Below are 16,763 nucleotides of genomic sequence, written 5' to 3'. Positions count from 1 at the left end.
TGTGTTTGTAAGCATGTGTGTGTGTGAGTGAAAGTAAAGATGAAATGGCGTGTGATTGGCACTTCCGCTACCTCAGGCATTTTAGTGAATTGACGTCCATGGCAGCACTACCTACGTCCCACCGAAAGATCCTCAGCTAAAGAATGGGTTTCATATGAGGTATCTTTTCCCCTGGATAACCTGAATGTCAAGGTGTGCTACCAAAAGCCATGAAGAAGTAGTCTGGCGAAACGACAACACTGGATGCCAAATTCTTAACTGAGACATTTGCAAACAGAATTCAAAAAGAAGAATGCAAGGCGCGCCTTGCTCGACAGAAACCGAGGTTACGTTTTAAAGACGTGTTTAATGACATGTCTGCAAGAGTACAAGACCACTGGGGAGGGGAGAGGAGAGGGAGTGAAAACAAGGGCAGAATCTTAGTCCTACAAACACAGTTTAACAGATATTTGGTCTTTCTATTTAATGGCTTCTTTTGCCTCGAGTGAAGCGTGTCTGGCTTTCACGGCACTGTTTAATTATTTTCAGAATATACAATTTAATGTTAATTATTTACATGAACAAAGAAAACACACTCAGTAAATACACTTTAAAAAAAATATTACAAACTAATTCTGCTAAACACAACCAAAGACTAATGGCACAAATTCGTTTTCCCCTAATTTACACAATAATATTAGTAAACCCCTCAGTACTGGTGTAGATACTGGGCCACAGTATGCAGCTTCTTTCTTCAGTTTCATAAAGAAACAAAGCCATGAAGGCCATCATATAAAACTTTTACTTCCAAAAAACATAGGTCCACAATGATATACACAATGATATACACAAGCTAAAGGCCCCTTTGCGCTGAACGATGCAAACACTTTATCGCCACTTAAACCAATATTAGGCATCCGCTCTTCCTGAAAAAATTATTGTTGAAGCACCAGCGGATGACTGAGGCTAGACCCGGGACACAGCAGTTTAAATATCTAAGTGTAGTTCGACCCCATAGATACAGCAAGCATTCACCATCAAAGGAACCATAATGGATCAAGCTCACCCACCAAGGATTCAAACCTTCTCCTGACTCCCTCATATGTTCCTGCAGTTAGCATAGACTATGGCCATGTCATTTTAATTGGTGACAACAAAAGCAGATGTTGAAAAGGGATAAAAGTACCACACTTGCTTCGGTATGGCCAAACAAAGGGTTCCGAAAGGTAGGATACGTTACAAATACAACCAGCACATATTTTGCCTGAGGCTGTGTCTCCAGTACCAAGCGATACAGGTTTAATCATATATATATTTTTTTGTTTTTTGTTTTTTTTTACCTTGGATGTATAGCTATTGTTCAAGGACAACTCATTTAACTGAAATGTTAGGTCATCAAACGGCTGTGTATATGAATTATTTAAAATGGTAGTCATGAAACGGGAACTTTTATTTCAGGTTCTTTACAAAACGTTGAATGTGTACATCTAGAGAGTCCACTAAGGCTCATTTGTGCCTGCTGCCCCTTCTCTTCATCGCTGCGGTACACTGGGGACAATACCACTTCCCTTTAGGAGCTTCCGACAATCCAACACAGCCATAGTGAAACCACTCGATGGGGCACTGCAAAACAAAGCAGGCAATGAAAAAAAGCAGCACAAACACGGTCCTAAAACAATGAATGTCTTTCGTGTCCCAATCAAACTACACAAACAAATCTGCAATGTACTTGAAATGTATGTACAGAATGCTTTAACTGCAAGTCCCACATTAACAATTTTTCTGACGGACATCCTGTCCTTGCAAAATATTCATTGTTTCCATAGAATGACAAATTTATAAACATTCAATACAATGCTGTCCTAGAAAGACAGTATGGCGATGGTGCACCAACCTCGGAAGAGAGAACCTTTGCCCACGAATCCATAAGTCTGCACCGTCCCCCACCGTGACAAAAAAAAAAAAAAGCCTTCAGTGGGCCCTGGTGCATGACGGAATCTGCACAGTCTACCTAAAAGTAGATACCTTCTTGTAGCTTTAATCATTGATAGACTACCCACAGGGAAAGGGGACCCCAGAGAACATAATAAAGTTTAAACACTGGCAAAGACAACAGGTCTAGAGTTTGCTGGCAACCCCTTGGCTTTGTAAATTCTTGTTTTTGAACAACTTTACTGTTGTAAGAACTGAAGGACCCACATCAGTATAAAAAAAATATTGGCTATAAGCACAAATATTTATAAGCACATAATACTATAGTAGTCCCTGACATTGAAGAACAGTATTTGCTGTAAAGATGTACACCTTGTGACAAAATAGAATGCCACCACCTACAGTGAAGTTAGCCAATGGCTTAAATAGGCTGACCCACTGCCCTATCTTCAACACCAGTTATTCTTAATCTTTCGGCTTCTGTGGACCCCCATTTAATCATTACTAGAACCCAGGGTCACCACCCTCCACTGAGTCATTATTGTAATCTGGGGAGCCCTACTCAGTCATTACTGGAAGCCGGGGACCCCAGCCTAAGCATTGTCGATGATATGAAACACAAAATGTTACACAAAATACAGAAATAAGCGTTCACCAAACAAAAACACAAATGATGAAACGTTTATTTAACTCACAAATAATCATAAAAAATAAAAATTCTAATGGGAAGTTGGAGCTTTTTTTCTTTAAAAAAATAAATCAATCAACTGAGGCCACTCATCACCCATACTTTCTCCTGTTTTATGCAATTAAACTGCTGAATCTGAATTTTTATTTTCCAGTTTCAAATTCCTTCACATTTACATTTTGCTTCTCTAGTTATATATAATTATTAATCCGTAAATATTAATTAATTTTCTATAAGCAGTTGCGTGGACCCCCTGAGTACCCAGGGGTTCCTGGACCAGAGGTTAGGAGCCACTGTTCTACACTGTAATGGGTGGAAGAAAGGTGAAAGAAAACAACAGAATAATGGATTAAGGGGGGCAGCCGACAGCTCAGATAAGTATATATAATTGTAGTAAAATCAAAAGATATTTTCTAACCCTAGACCTAAAAAAAAAGACAAGAACACAAGACAGCCTTAAAAATCAGTCCTTAAAAATATAAAGGCAAATATTTTTACGGTACTCCAGGAAATGTTGGTAGTTTTCTTTTTTAAAGTGCAAAAAACATTAAACAGTGATTTTACACTTTTTACAACTAATTAAATAACCCCAACAGAATCCACAAGTAAAACGAAAATGGAAAACAGCATAAGAAACTCAGCCTAGAACAATTTCATTAGAAGGAAAATGAGCCACCCCAAAAGGGAACTAAGAGAAGCAAAATACATCCCAAAACAAGGTGGTCTTCTACACAGCCCACATCCATATGGTAGCGGGGACAGTTCTTCTAGGAAGCCTTCCCCAGCCTCAAAGCCTTATGTTCAACTCCCTGGACCACCGTCAAGGGCAGCATCTCTGGGGCTGAGGATATTATTATTTGTGGGGGCTGATGCAAAGTACTAAAACCAAGGTTTAAAACCTTCAAAGCCTCTAGATGAGGTTCTACTGCCAAAACAGTAGCTCATCCAAGGAATCCTAATTCACACCTTTTCCTCACCTAGGACATGAAACGATTTCTTTATATTAATTGAGGAGTTCATTCCTTCAACAAAAACAACCTGAATCCACTCTAACCAGAGGTTATTTCCCATATGCGGGTGGCTACAATTCTACTATACATAATATAGTTTTTTTTGTGTTTTTTTTTTTTAACTCATTGTGCTGGCAATTATAGCTGTAGTCTGAACTGAGAATCGTAGGTAGGAGTGGCTTTTCTGTGGGTCTTGAACAGGTTTTGTATGATCACAATCACTTGAGGTCGGAAGTCTGTCTTTACCTTTGGTAACTGCATCGAAATTCAACATTTTCTGCACAAAGGCACCCTTGCATAGTAGGTAGAACCTGGAGCTGTCCAAGGCCTGTGTTTGATGGATTTGAGGATTACAACAGTTTCTGATGCCAAAACCAGACCCAAGTATACTCCACTTTTCTGAGCTAGGGTGCCTTCTTCCCGCAGCGACTGTCAAAGCTTGCATCGCAAATAGATTTGAGAGACAACGTCCGTATGTTCCTTATGACAGGACCATGACATATGCATCTCGGACATACCATCCAGCATAAAGACCTCTCAGGCCCCATTCCCCGAATATTTAAGAACCTTGTAGGTGGAGGTGTGGGGGTCTACATCCATTCTCGTCCGATGTACTTTTAACCCATTCTAATTAAAAGGCATCGATCCTGTTTCCTGTATTGCTGCAAAATGCTTGGCAATGGGAACAGAATCAGCTAGTACCAATAAGAACTGGTCTGACTAGAGAGATGGTCTCAGAAGGCTAAATACAGTTGGACAGGATGCTCTTCTAGGATTGGAGAATCATGGGAACCTTTCAAAGCAGCAGACCCTTTGAATGGCTCCAACTTACCACACTGGCCAAGACAGTGGTAAAAGTACTGAACCACACAATCAGGTCTGGATTCATTCGTCATCAACTGAATACCAATTCCAGAGACTACTTGAAAAAGGGGTGGAACCTCAGCACAGTGGTCAGACTCCTCCCAGACTAGGCAGAAGTCTAGGTTAGCCTCTAGGTCAGTATGAAGTCACAAAAAAAACATTAATTTAGCATTTGTTTACACTTACTGCTGGTGAAATAGCCTCTCCTGGGTCCTGCCACCTCTTTTATTGTGCTACCCAGTGTTTACGTATTGTCTCCCCTCCAACATGTCTTTTGCAGCTTTAAGTTTATATTACACACTTTTAGCTCCATGAAAAAACATGATAAGCGGAAAGACCAAACCTGGGGTTTATGAAACCTGGACCAGTCTGCATTCATCCAGAGTGACTGAGCAAGACTTAATCTTTTTTTTTTAAATCTTTTTTTTTATTGAAGAACACTCAGCATACAGTGGATATAGTAGGTAGGATGCAGCTATAATCCTGCATAAATTCGACAAAAACAGATTATGTATAAAACACCTACAGGCATTGGTACAATCAAGACGGATCTCCAGTGGTTTTGGGCAACATCCATGGGTTCACCACAATACATAGCAATACGACACCCCCTCCCTCCTCACCAGCCACCCTCAGTTAAACAGTCTAAAAAAAGATCTACATGTGGCCAAAACCTTTTCCCATTTCCTGGGGCAAACTCTAACACATACTTTGATAGACAACTTGCTCGGCCCACTGACATCAGTCTACATAATTTTTGACGTCTTCAATCCTCAGTGGGTGGGCTGTGCCATAGGTCCGAGCTATGTTCCTTTTAGCTACCCCGGCTGCAAGCCTCAGCCGGCATTGTTGGTATCTGGTCCAGGAGGTCTCTCCAGTGATAAACAAGAGGAGCCAATTTGGATCCAAGGAGACTGTCTCCGCTAGCACCTAAATCATTCTCTGCACCACCTCCTCCTAGTAGGATGTGATAGAATGTGCACTCCTGTTCGCATCCCCTTAGTGGGGAGGAGTCCTCCTCCCTATTTTATGGAGCAATACTCTGGAGAATTAAGACCTACACAGGATTCATAACTGCACTAAGTGGAACTGGGCCCGGAATGCTCTTTCTCGCAGGTTCTGCAGGGCCTCCGTCCAGTCACCATCTTCAAGGGCCCCCAAATTCCCCTCTCATGCTCCTTTCAGCGCCACCCTAGGATCTGGGGAGCTACGGACTAATCTTTTGTAGACAATTGAGATGGCATGGTCTGTTATGTGATCTGTGAGGAGTTGGTCCTCTAACAAAGTGGTCTCTGGCAGTTGCTCCTCTTCAATAAAGTGCCTTCGAAGGGCATGGCGCAGTAGTAGATATTTGTATCTTTCGGTGTCTGCCATGTCATATTCTTGATGGTTTCTCACAGATGGCAAACACTCACTCATTCACAACCAGCTGCGTAACACAGGAACATTTGAGAATGTCCGTGATGGCCAGCTCTCCCTCACAGACTCCACTTTGAAGCTTGCTTAGTGCAATTCAAGAGCTACCACCAATCCAGAGTAATAGTCTAACCTCCCGTTCCACCTTGTGAAAAAAGTTCAGGTATTTTAAAAAACATATTTTGTATCATTTTGTATAGGACAGCTCTACCCACAAGCAAGAGCAGAAGGTGCTTCCAATGTGCCACATAATGCACAGTCATTCAAGCTGTGGGACTAAATGTCTTTGTATAAACTCAGCTGGATCTCAAGTGACAGATGCTAATATACTGAAAGCCATCAAGTACCAACGAGGTCGTGCAGCGGGGGGAAGCCTCAGCGTGCCACCCATCAGAGAAAAAATTGACTTAGTCCAATTGATGCAGTATCCCAAGCAGTTCCCAAAGATGTCAAACACTTGTAGTATTCTGTCAATGATGAGGGCCTTAGTAATAAAAAGTAGTGAGTCATCCGTGTGGAGGGAGATACACTCCCTCCCAACCTCCATCACTCTATATTCCCCTAATGAGCGGATGGACGCACCCATGCCCCAAGCGGCTCCAGTGACAGAGCAAATATCATGGGGAATGGGGGACACCCCACCTCATGCCCTGCTGTAAGGGAAAAGAAGCGTGGGACACCGCACCATTGACCCTTACTTGTGCCAGTGGTTCCTAGTACAGAAGTCTGACCCAGCCACAGAAATGGGGGCCAAAGCCCAACCTTGTTAAAATGGCAAAGAGGTAGTTCCACTCAATACTGTCAAATGCCATTTTGGTATTTAAGGCCATAAATGCTGCCAGATCAGCTCTTGGGGACTCAGTCATGTGGAGGACTCAATATAGGCGCCGCAAGTTAAAGTCATGTGCTCATATGTGGCATAAAACCAGATTGATCTAGAGGAATGATTGAGGAAATAACCTTCCTCAAACTAGTGGCCATGGCCTTGGCCAGCACTTTGGCTTCTACATTTAATAGAGAGATGGGCTGGGTATGACCCACAGTGATACCGGCTTCCCTTGCTTGTGTATGACTAAGATAGCCGCTAATCATTGGTCCTCAGGTAGACCTCCATTTTTACACACCTCACAGAACATGGCAGCATGGATTTAGCACCTTTCTCCACTATACCCATATACAGTTCAACTGGGAAGCCATTGGGACCCGTCGCCTCCCCCGATTGCAGGCCACAAATTGCTGCTCCCATTTCCTTTGGTATCAGGTCTCCCTCTAGAGTCGCCCTACCTTCTGCCATGAGCATTTGTAGATCTATGTCTCTAAGGGAGTCAGCACAGTTATTTGCGGTCATAGTAGTTGTGGAAGCATGTAGGCGCTCATAGTACGCAGCAAAGATTGCAGCTACTCCTGCAATCTTTCTCTGGGGGATACCTTCATTATTAAGTTCCTCCAATACCCACTAACATTCCATGTCCCGCCGATCCAACCATGCAAGCAGTTTATTAGCTCTGTCACCCACATCGTATAGTTTGCATTGCGCTGAGAGCACATTGCTATGAGCCCTAATTTCTATTAATGGGTGCAGCCCTGCCCCTCCCAACTGAAGTCTGTGTCTAAGGGCAGCACTGTTGTCTGTCAGGAGCTGTGTTTCCATGGATACTATGTCTCACTCTATATCTTTATACTGTAGTATCTTTTCCTTCCTCTTACTCCCTGTTAAGGTCTGTACTTGTCCACGAGCAACTGTTATAAAGGCTTCCCACAAAACGCACGCCGAGTCCACTGTCCCTGCATTTTATCTGAAATAAGTATGCCCCTTCCTTAAGTTTCTTTTTAAAGTTGCTGCCTTTATGATACCATGCATCAAGTCTAGGAGTCAGTTTGAAGTCCTGTTCTGAGCCCATTAGCGTCACCACAGCAGGTGAGTGATCAGAAGTCCCTGCGGTTGGTGTCCTGCATCACCAAACTTGCCTACATGCATCTGTTGGTGTAAATGTGGACTATGCAAGAAAAGCTCCTGTGGTGTGCTGAAAAGTATGTGTATTGTCTTTGGTGAGGGTTATGAGCACACCACAGATATATCAGGCTTACTGCATCTGTGAAGGACTGCAATGGATTAGTGCCAGGCTTGAAAGTGGCTGTACTCTATCCTTTCCTAGGTCTGCCACTGCATTCGTGCCACTCCCCAGAATTAGGATTACCAGGCGGCATCTTCAAAAGCAAGGCACTCACCTCTGGAAAGTTGTTCCATGGAGACACAGTGGGATGTATGAGGAGCAGACATTCAAAGACTACGCCTCCCAATGTCCTGTTACAACAGCAAATCAGCCAAGGGGCTCTGACTAGCTTTGGTTGAGTGTGAAAGGGAGTGACATTCTAAAGAGAAAACCCGTTCCCCCTGGCATCGGCTGAATTCCCGGAATGCCCCAGAAGGGCATTTCCAAACCTAACTAGGGCCTTACATTAGGGTGTTTTCTGTAGCAACACTTCCTCAGGGGACTGGCGACAGAAGTATTGAAGAACTGTGGTACACTTAATTTTTAATCCTCAGCCCATTGACTCTCCATGTCAGTATGTTTAAATACCCTTCTTCTGGACCACCGCTGGTGGACTAAACAATTGGGTAACCGGCTTCATCTCACCGGTAAAGCTGGACCTTCAGGGTCCCACCCCCTACACAACCTTCATGGCCTATCACTGGCCAGCCCACGTGTTCAACGGCTTGCTAGCAAAGAAACACACAGAACAACAAACAATAAAATCTAATCAAGAACCCCAACCTTACACCCCCCCCGCTACCCTGCATTGTGGGTCTTGAACCACCCACCCTCCAGCTAGCAGAGTGTCTGTCACCCTAAAACCATCAAACTAAAGAGAGTAGGCGAGTTTTACCGCACCAATTTATATTAGACCACACATTAGCAGAGTAATATATCCCTTCCCCCTTCAGCAATCAGTTTGGTTTGGCATCTACATAATATACTTTCATTTCTCCCATCCCTCTCATCCATCCATCCCTCCCTCCCTCAACTGCCCCCACAAGAGGCACATCACTATGTGGGACATGCAGATCAGTTCCTTTCTGTGAAAACTCTGGGAGCACCTGAAGTATCACAGTTGGCACACTACAGGTCACCAGCCTCCGCCCCCATGCAGATATTCATGGGTCTGCAGAGGGATTTAACACCATGTGCCCCTCTGTTAGTCGCCAACATGTCCACCTGTCTGGGCCCCCTCTCCCTTCTGGACAACACGCAAGCCCTCAAGCCAGTTCCAGCCTGGAAGTGAAGTGCTAGGATTTGCCCTCCGCCACCGCTTGCAGTTTGGCTGGGTAAAGAACCATGCACTCAAGTTCCTTAGTTCTGAGAGCCTTTTTCACCTCCTCGAAGCTTCAACGCTGCAGCTGAACCTATAGTGTGAAATCAGGAAAAAATTGGATAATGGTGTTCTCATGCTTCAAGGCTCCACAAATGAAGGCTGCCTAAAGGATTGCGTCTCGATCTCTATAGTAAAACACTCTGGCTTGGAGCGTTCGTGGCAAGGTACCTGGTCGGGTGGCAGGGCCAGCACCCTATGAGCCCTCTCAATGGAAAAGTAGTTAGTCTTTTGGGGTGTAGGGTGTTCAAAATTAGGTCCCCCATAAAGAGTTGAGTTCTATGGCACTCAGGGGTCCCAACTACACATGTTGTTTCATCTTGCACAAACTTCCTGGGCTTCCAACTTGGCTGCAATGGTGGCTTTTTGTTTCGTCAGTCTGTACTTGTTCCTCAAGGCATTTGGTCATCAACTGTAATCCATTTACCTGGGTTTTGGCAACAGTGACCTTGTTTGTGATCTATCCAAGATCAGCCCAGAGGAGGTTAACATCCACAGAGACTTCATCTAGTTTAGGCTCTACAGACCCCTTCAGGCGAATGAATGGCTTCCATGATTTCACAAAGCCGTGGATCCAGTGCGCTTTGTCAGCCAGGGCCATCCTCTTGAGCGACTCCCTCCACTGCCCCAGCACCCAACATCACCATGGAGGCCATATAATTGTCTTAGCTACTGACTTGTGACCGCTTCATGCCCCTGCTCATCAATATGTTTCTGCACTTCCTATAATCTTTGCCCCCTGCCTTCTTTCAGTCAACTATGGGGCTCACCAGCTCCCATGGATGCCATCCGCTGAGTCACAGTTTACATTTCAGGAGTCCAGCACTCACCACATCCATCGCACCTGGAGCGCAATGCTGGTGCCCAAATAATAGTCTCGGGGGGAGGAGAAAAGGTGCCTACATTGTCAAAATCAATCATGTTATTTTGGCGCTCAAGATAAATGTTCCCAGTGGCTGATAATGCCCCAAAGTCTCAGTCCAACCGCTTCATTTCTCTCAGAATTGCAAGGCCCTTCTTGTTTTTTCTTTTTAACACATTTGCGGGCATGATCAGTTCAGGGCCCCCACAGAATGTGTCCGGGTGGGGGGCTGCGTGGGAAGGCCACCCTCAGGAGCAGGAGAACCACAAGGCCCCTACTAGTCGCTTCATTTTTCCGAGCAGCCTCTGGATCCCCCAGCAGCCACTTGTGCTCTCTCACAGCGGAGCCACCACACCTGGTATTTGCCATTGTGCAGACCTAGGGGAAGAACAGCAGGCCCACCAGTGCGTGCTCCAGAGCAGTAAGGCTGCGATCACCAATCCCAAGGCCGCTCCCTGTATGCCTCTCAGCAGGCCGCAACCTTCGATGTAGGGCCTCCACGCAGGCCATGCGCTGGGTACGGCCCACCTACGGCAACCTCAGCCCAGCGGTCAATCAGCTCAGTGATCCGCTTTCAATGTGGCACGCCTTGTCTCCAGCTTTTGGCAGGGTGATCTCTTGGGTCTCAGGGGATGGGGAGGATTGCGCCGGAAACTACCTGCGACTTCAATGAGCCGCAGGCCACCATATTTTTGTTGCACTCTCGTCCCCCCGGAGTCTTGCACCTGGGCCCGCCTGTGTTAGGAAACCTTCCGCAGCACAATCAGCATGCCTCGGAGCTCCAGGAGTCTCCACCACCTCTGGATGACATGTAGAGTTGGAGAATTTGACGGATGTTAGGAATAATTAGGCGGCGGTCACACAGCTGCCCTAATGTGCAGCCATCTTGGCTGGCGCCTAGCCACTCCAGCGGAAGACTCTGTCTTAATCGGTTATAGAATTAGTGAGTTTGGAGGCACTGGATGAGATGGCAGTTCTGCTTGCTTTGTATGTCTGACTCCCTGGAGTGACTGTTTATGTGCCACTGGCTCCAAAAGATGAGTACAGGTGCAGAATATATGAAGAGGGTCAAATTGCTCGATCATCAACCGCTGACTTATGTAACTGTCGGGATGTGGCATTCCTGTCGCCCGATGCCCGGAACATATTGTTTGGGGTCAAGGGTAACAAGTTGTCATGTTTATTTTGTCCTTGGGGCAACTAGGCCTAACTCCCTGCAGCACAAACCCTTTGACTACCAGTTTACAGACATGGGAACAGTCTGCAATTGAGGTAATGTGTGTCCATATTTTAATGCTGTTTGAACTTGTATTTATAGTTTATTAATGAAAAGCCTTCATTATTAGGGTGAGTGCTGTAAATGTCACACTGCAATGCAGAGAATGGTTCCAGTATAAAAAAAAAAAAAAAAAGAAGAAACTGTACACACATTTGATATGTTTAACAATCTGAGGCTAAGTAATATGCTCCCAGAATGCTCTCCGATTAGATGCAAATGTTTGCAAAAATCTTGTAAGAAAGAGTGATGATGCTTTACTTTCAAAATAAAATGTTCAGAAAAAATGCAAGTAGAATGAAATGTTTGGTTACTATGAAATGTTAGGTGCTATTTCTTTGAAGCGTCATTTAGTAAAATGTGTTGATGCATGCTACTATTTCCCCCAAAAATACTCCTAATGGAAATATCAGTGTAACCATTTTCAACGAGATTATGGGAAGCATGAAAATAAACAGGCACTGGCAAAGCCAACAGATCTGACATTTGTTTGAGAGTCTTTTGGTTTTGTCAATGCGTGTCTTGTTTTCACATGGCTTTTGTAACACTTTATAGCTGCAGGAGATGCCAGACCCTCACCACTGTAACAAACACTAGCAAAAAGAAAAAAAAGTTTGTTTAAAAAAGCACACTGCCAACAGTGGCGTTACAAAGGCCCGCAGCTCTCCTCCAAGGGGTCCCTTCAACACAGCACCTGCCCAGAGTCTAGGGGGTTGGGTCTTCATGTCCTTTGAAAGGGTGCCCCCCCCCTTTAGTTTCGTTACAGCAGAATGCGATGACTCACAGTAAACTCAGCCGATAGAGAAACAGAAGTTTAATAAAAACAAAATGTCTTTGTTAACGCCAGAACTAATTAGGGAACCAATTCTTAAAGAAAGTCACAAAAGTACACCCATGGTAGATGTCTTTGGATTAGTGGCTTTCATAAATTCCCAAGAAGTTAAAGTAGACCAGGAAATCATACTCCTAGAAAATATTTTCACTCTATATTTTAGCATGAGCAAATATGCATTTTTAAGATTTGCTCTTGTGAAAATCTATTGAACGTTTACAAGTTCACTTTCCCTCCAACCACTTTTTTTCCAACCCTGGAAGAACTTCTACTTATGCCATTGTCAGGAATACATTTCCAACCTTTCTCATTATGGGAAAAGATTAGAGAAGAGCTGGTGAAGACCCTTAAAACATGCAAGTTAATAGGTTTGCAGACTCAAAGGCATTCCAGCCATGGGACTGTTGCGTACTGCTTCCTCCAGCCCTGGTATGTAGATCTGCAGAAAAGTGACAAAATGAGGAAATTGCTATTGTAGGGATTGAAATTGCAAGTATTCAAGCCCCTCTATAGTAGTAGTCCTGGCATAATCAGAGAGGCTCATATCAGAGCTCTTACATAATGAGATTGATGCCATAATTTGTTGCTGCACTACATGGCACCAAAGGGGTAATCTGATATTTTAACAGGACAAATAGATTTAAGAAGCAACCTGTCCCATGAACAAGTAGGTAATTTTATTAAATTCCACCACCCTGGCAACAGTAAATGGGAGCTCTCATACTCATTTCCCCCGTCCAAAGGACCGGACAAGGGGCACCCTGTTCCAATACTCATTTTAGCCCTGGCGATGGAACTATTTGCATGTTGAGTTAGAGAGGATCCTTTGGTGAAAGGTATAGCTATTGCGTCTGGCTAGCAAGAAGACCTTTGCTCTATGCCAAAGATGTCCTTTGTACATTTCAAAACCCAAGCTATCCATCAATGGATTAATGCAAACAGTATAGATCTTTGGGAAGTACAGTAGATTCAAAATGTTTTGAAACAAACCACTGATCTATCCCCTCATACATTTCACTCCGAGGGCACCAATAAATGGGCAGCTTCATATTTGGAAGGAGGGGTTTCACTACCTAGGTATTTATATCATGAGATCAAGAGATATTCCTAAAATCCAATTTACATACCATCCAAGGAAAATTCAGAGGGAACACCAACTACTGAAAAACTCTACAGCTCTCCATGCTGGACAGAGAGGTCATGTTCAAAATTGTTGTTTTTACTTGAATTCACATATGCCATACAAAATACTCCATATAGTGTTTCAGAGGGATTTTTTTTCCAACCAGTGGAGAAACAGATCTATCTGCTACAGTGGAGGGATGGGACATGATGCATCGCTCTCTTCAAGCTAGTGCAAGGGGTTTACCATGGGGGTATATAAACCCTTCCTGATGTCAGAAAGTATTACTGGGCTTCTCAGCTGGTGGGGATTAATGACTGGGAATAAAGCACCGCCAGGGTAGCCATTGACCAGACATGATATACACCTGATGGGCAGCCAAGGGTACCTGGCTGCCTTACAAAGTAAAAGCCACAGACTGCGCTTTGGGGATACCAGCGAACAGGCGAAAAACAAATTAAAGGGTTTCACTAGGATTTAATTGGGATCACCAATCTAGAAGGTATCTGGGAGAGCACATCTTAAGATCTTCCAGGAGCTCAGGGAAGAATATGAGACGTCAGAGGAAGAGGTCTTTCACTATCCACATCTTTGACATGCCCCAGATGTCGATATACCCAAAGATGCACAGAAAGAGGAGTCCAGTCCCTGAAATATAGGATCTTAGCAGAACCTTTGCCCAGAAAAACACTCCCTTGTATACAAGAAAATAATTGATCTCTTGGATGTTTTGGTGGTGTCTTCAGGACAGCTGGGATCGGGACCTAGAGGACCTCTCTGATAAGGAACGGGGAGAGGTGTTACAGGGGCAAAGGGAATTAGCAATTAGATCTGGTTTTGGGCTGAAACAGCTCAAGGTGCTCCACAGAGTTTATTATGCCTGGGCATGGATAGTTTAATTTGGACGAACAGCAGATAAATGCATTAGGGGATATGGTCAAGGGGTTACATTTTGCACACAATCTGAGACTGCCTAGGACTCCCGGAATACTGAGGGAAGGTAAACAAATGGCCTGTTGTGACTCTCCTCCAGGCAGCTTACCCCAGTGAGGAAACTATGTATATATACTGGGTAATGAAGGAAAGGAGACTGTTACGCAATACCAACAATTATTCTGTAACCTAGGCTGGGTGGTGGTGAGACTTAACATAGCAAGAGTATGGAAGTCGATCTTGTTGCAACACTGGTATAGTGACGCATACAAATGTATGGCTGCAGAAAGATCAGTCTATGAAGGTGATAAAATATGGGGGACAGGGGAGACTCAGCAAGGCTGCTCCTGAAACCTCCAGTATACAATAGGAGCCATCCACACACACGCAAGTCACTGCTGTATGCTATTGGGAGTGGTGGTATTGCAGAGACACAACTGTACTTGTAAAACTGTTAATGCCTCTTGCTATATACTGGCTGAATTTTTGGTTAGGCAAAACAATAAAAAAAGGTATTAAAAAAAAACATGGGCATCGAACTCTTAATTACCATTTTGTTGATATTTGTAATATGGTTGGTACAAACACTTAAAACAATTAAAAAGGAGAAGGTCAGAGTTCTCAATCACTTTACAAAGTGCAATCGGAACAAGGGTATCAAAGTTACATATTTGCTAATATCTAGATAATTAAGATGACTAGCAGAGAAGTACAAAAAATACAGGGTTGCGTGAATTTGCATACAAAAAAAAGAGCGTAGGATGGATTAAATCCAAGTAGATTAGACTTTTTTTTTTAAAGAAACATCGGTGAACAGGCAAAATCATGCTAAAGTGTGCCAGAGAGAAATAATTTGGGCTAAGTAACCTCACTCTTATGTTCATAAATTATGGCTAGCGGAAGAGTTGTTGGGAGAGATCAACAACAAACATGAGATCTGTGCTTGCAACACCTAGTGCCATGTTATAATAGAAGTGTTCAGTAGAATGCACTCTCTGCATCAAACGACCAGGTTTAACATTTCTATCATCGAAAAATTCGTACAGTCTGGGTACTATAGTACTCTGAAGAACTCTTACATTAGGGGTCCAATCTACTTTGGTGCTTACATAATAGCATAACTGTGAACATGTAGTAGCTAAGTGATCACTGGAGCACTCATTGTTGATTTAAGCATTAGGTCTGAGGGAGCTCCTCTCCAATGAAAAGTACTGTAACAGGCCTTCAGTCACCATCTAACTCACCAGTGATTGCTCAAGTAAAGTTCCTTATAAGGCCCTTTAGAATTCTTCCCGAGTTTCATCCGATTTTCTTTGAAGTACAGAATCCCAGCCATCTTGGTGTATCCAAGCCGAATGATACAGCCCTGACGCTGTCTAATAGGTTTGAGCCCCTGGTCTCTCTAGAGCAATTAGATTGACCATTAGCAACAAGGTCTCACTCAGAGGAGAACTCAGAGATAAATATATCACACCAGCCTTACCTGCAATCTGAGGGAGCTCCCATTATATTAGGTACGACAGTCTCAGGGATTATTTCCTGGAATGTGGCAGGATTGAAATCAAAAATGGGAAACCCTGATTGGCTGGGATTAGTGACAATCAATCTTTTTATTTGTTGTCAAGAGACATGGCTCATAGAGCCGCCGCATGTCAATGGCTATACTACATACAGTGTTCCTGTAATTAAACCCCCTGCGGGTAGGCCCAAGGGAGGACTAGCCACCTTTGTATCTGTAATGGCAAGGGGTGTGGAGGTGCGTGTAATAGGCACATCCCCCTATTTTTTGGCTCTAATTTTGAAACTTCTGGAGCCATTTGATGTGCTGTTGATTAATTATTACAATAATAATTTTGACCATTCGGATACTAGTGTGACCAATAGTCTTGAAATTACAGTACACCAGGCCTTGAATACAAGTAAGGATTTAAGAATAATTTGGGCTGGAGATTTCAATGTCCATCGCTGTGAATTAGAGCTCTCAGATTGCTGTGGGCTCTATGACGAATATGATTGTCCCATTCAACACTTCAAACATTCCCCTTATGGGAACGCCTTAAATCATCTGATAGTAGCTAATTTTTTGCTCTTCCCGACTCCACTAGTAGAAGGGGTTCTGACGTTTATAAGAGGCGACACCAATACTACAATTGATTTAATCATTTATTCTAAAGAGCTTACCCCTTTTTTTTGGAAATTTATGGTGATGTTAACTTATGTTAGTGATCATACCCCCCTAATTATAGAAACAAGTTTGGGATTGAACAATGTCTCAAGAATAGAGAAGCGATGTCCAAGTATTGAAGTTCAAAGATGGTAAAGGCCTGACTATTAAATGGGGGAAAATAGATAGTAACAGTTTTTTTTAAGACTTAATTGTGAATAAGTGGACTGACGTCATGACAGCTTTGGGTGAAGATATTCCCCCTCATGAAATTGTTTATGCTTTTTCTTCCCTGACAAAGTATATGGCCGA

General features: G+C 43.5%; 1 protein-coding gene across 2 annotated transcripts in view; it reads right to left on the bottom strand.

The window, feature by feature from the left end:
• Nucleotides 1-326: 326 nt before the first annotated feature.
• The window catches only part of ING3 (inhibitor of growth family member 3), a 172,553-nt gene continuing 156,116 nt past the window's right edge, over nt 327-16,763 (bottom strand). The window contains exon 12 of one of the 2 annotated variants that reach the window (XM_069229863.1): nt 327-1,602. In XM_069229863.1, coding sequence (XP_069085964.1) covers nt 1,486-1,602 — 117 coding nt within the window. In that variant the 3' untranslated portion in view covers nt 327-1,485. The remainder of the gene's footprint in view (nt 1,603-16,763) is intronic. The other variant, XM_069229862.1, reaches the window with a different exon arrangement.

Source organism: Pleurodeles waltl, chromosome 4_1 (assembly GCF_031143425.1).
Source record: "Pleurodeles waltl isolate 20211129_DDA chromosome 4_1, aPleWal1.hap1.20221129, whole genome shotgun sequence".
Lineage (NCBI taxonomy): Eukaryota > Metazoa > Chordata > Amphibia > Caudata > Salamandridae > Pleurodeles > Pleurodeles waltl.
The sequence above is the reverse complement of the archived record's forward strand: the minus strand, read 5'-3'. Positions and strand labels throughout refer to the sequence as shown.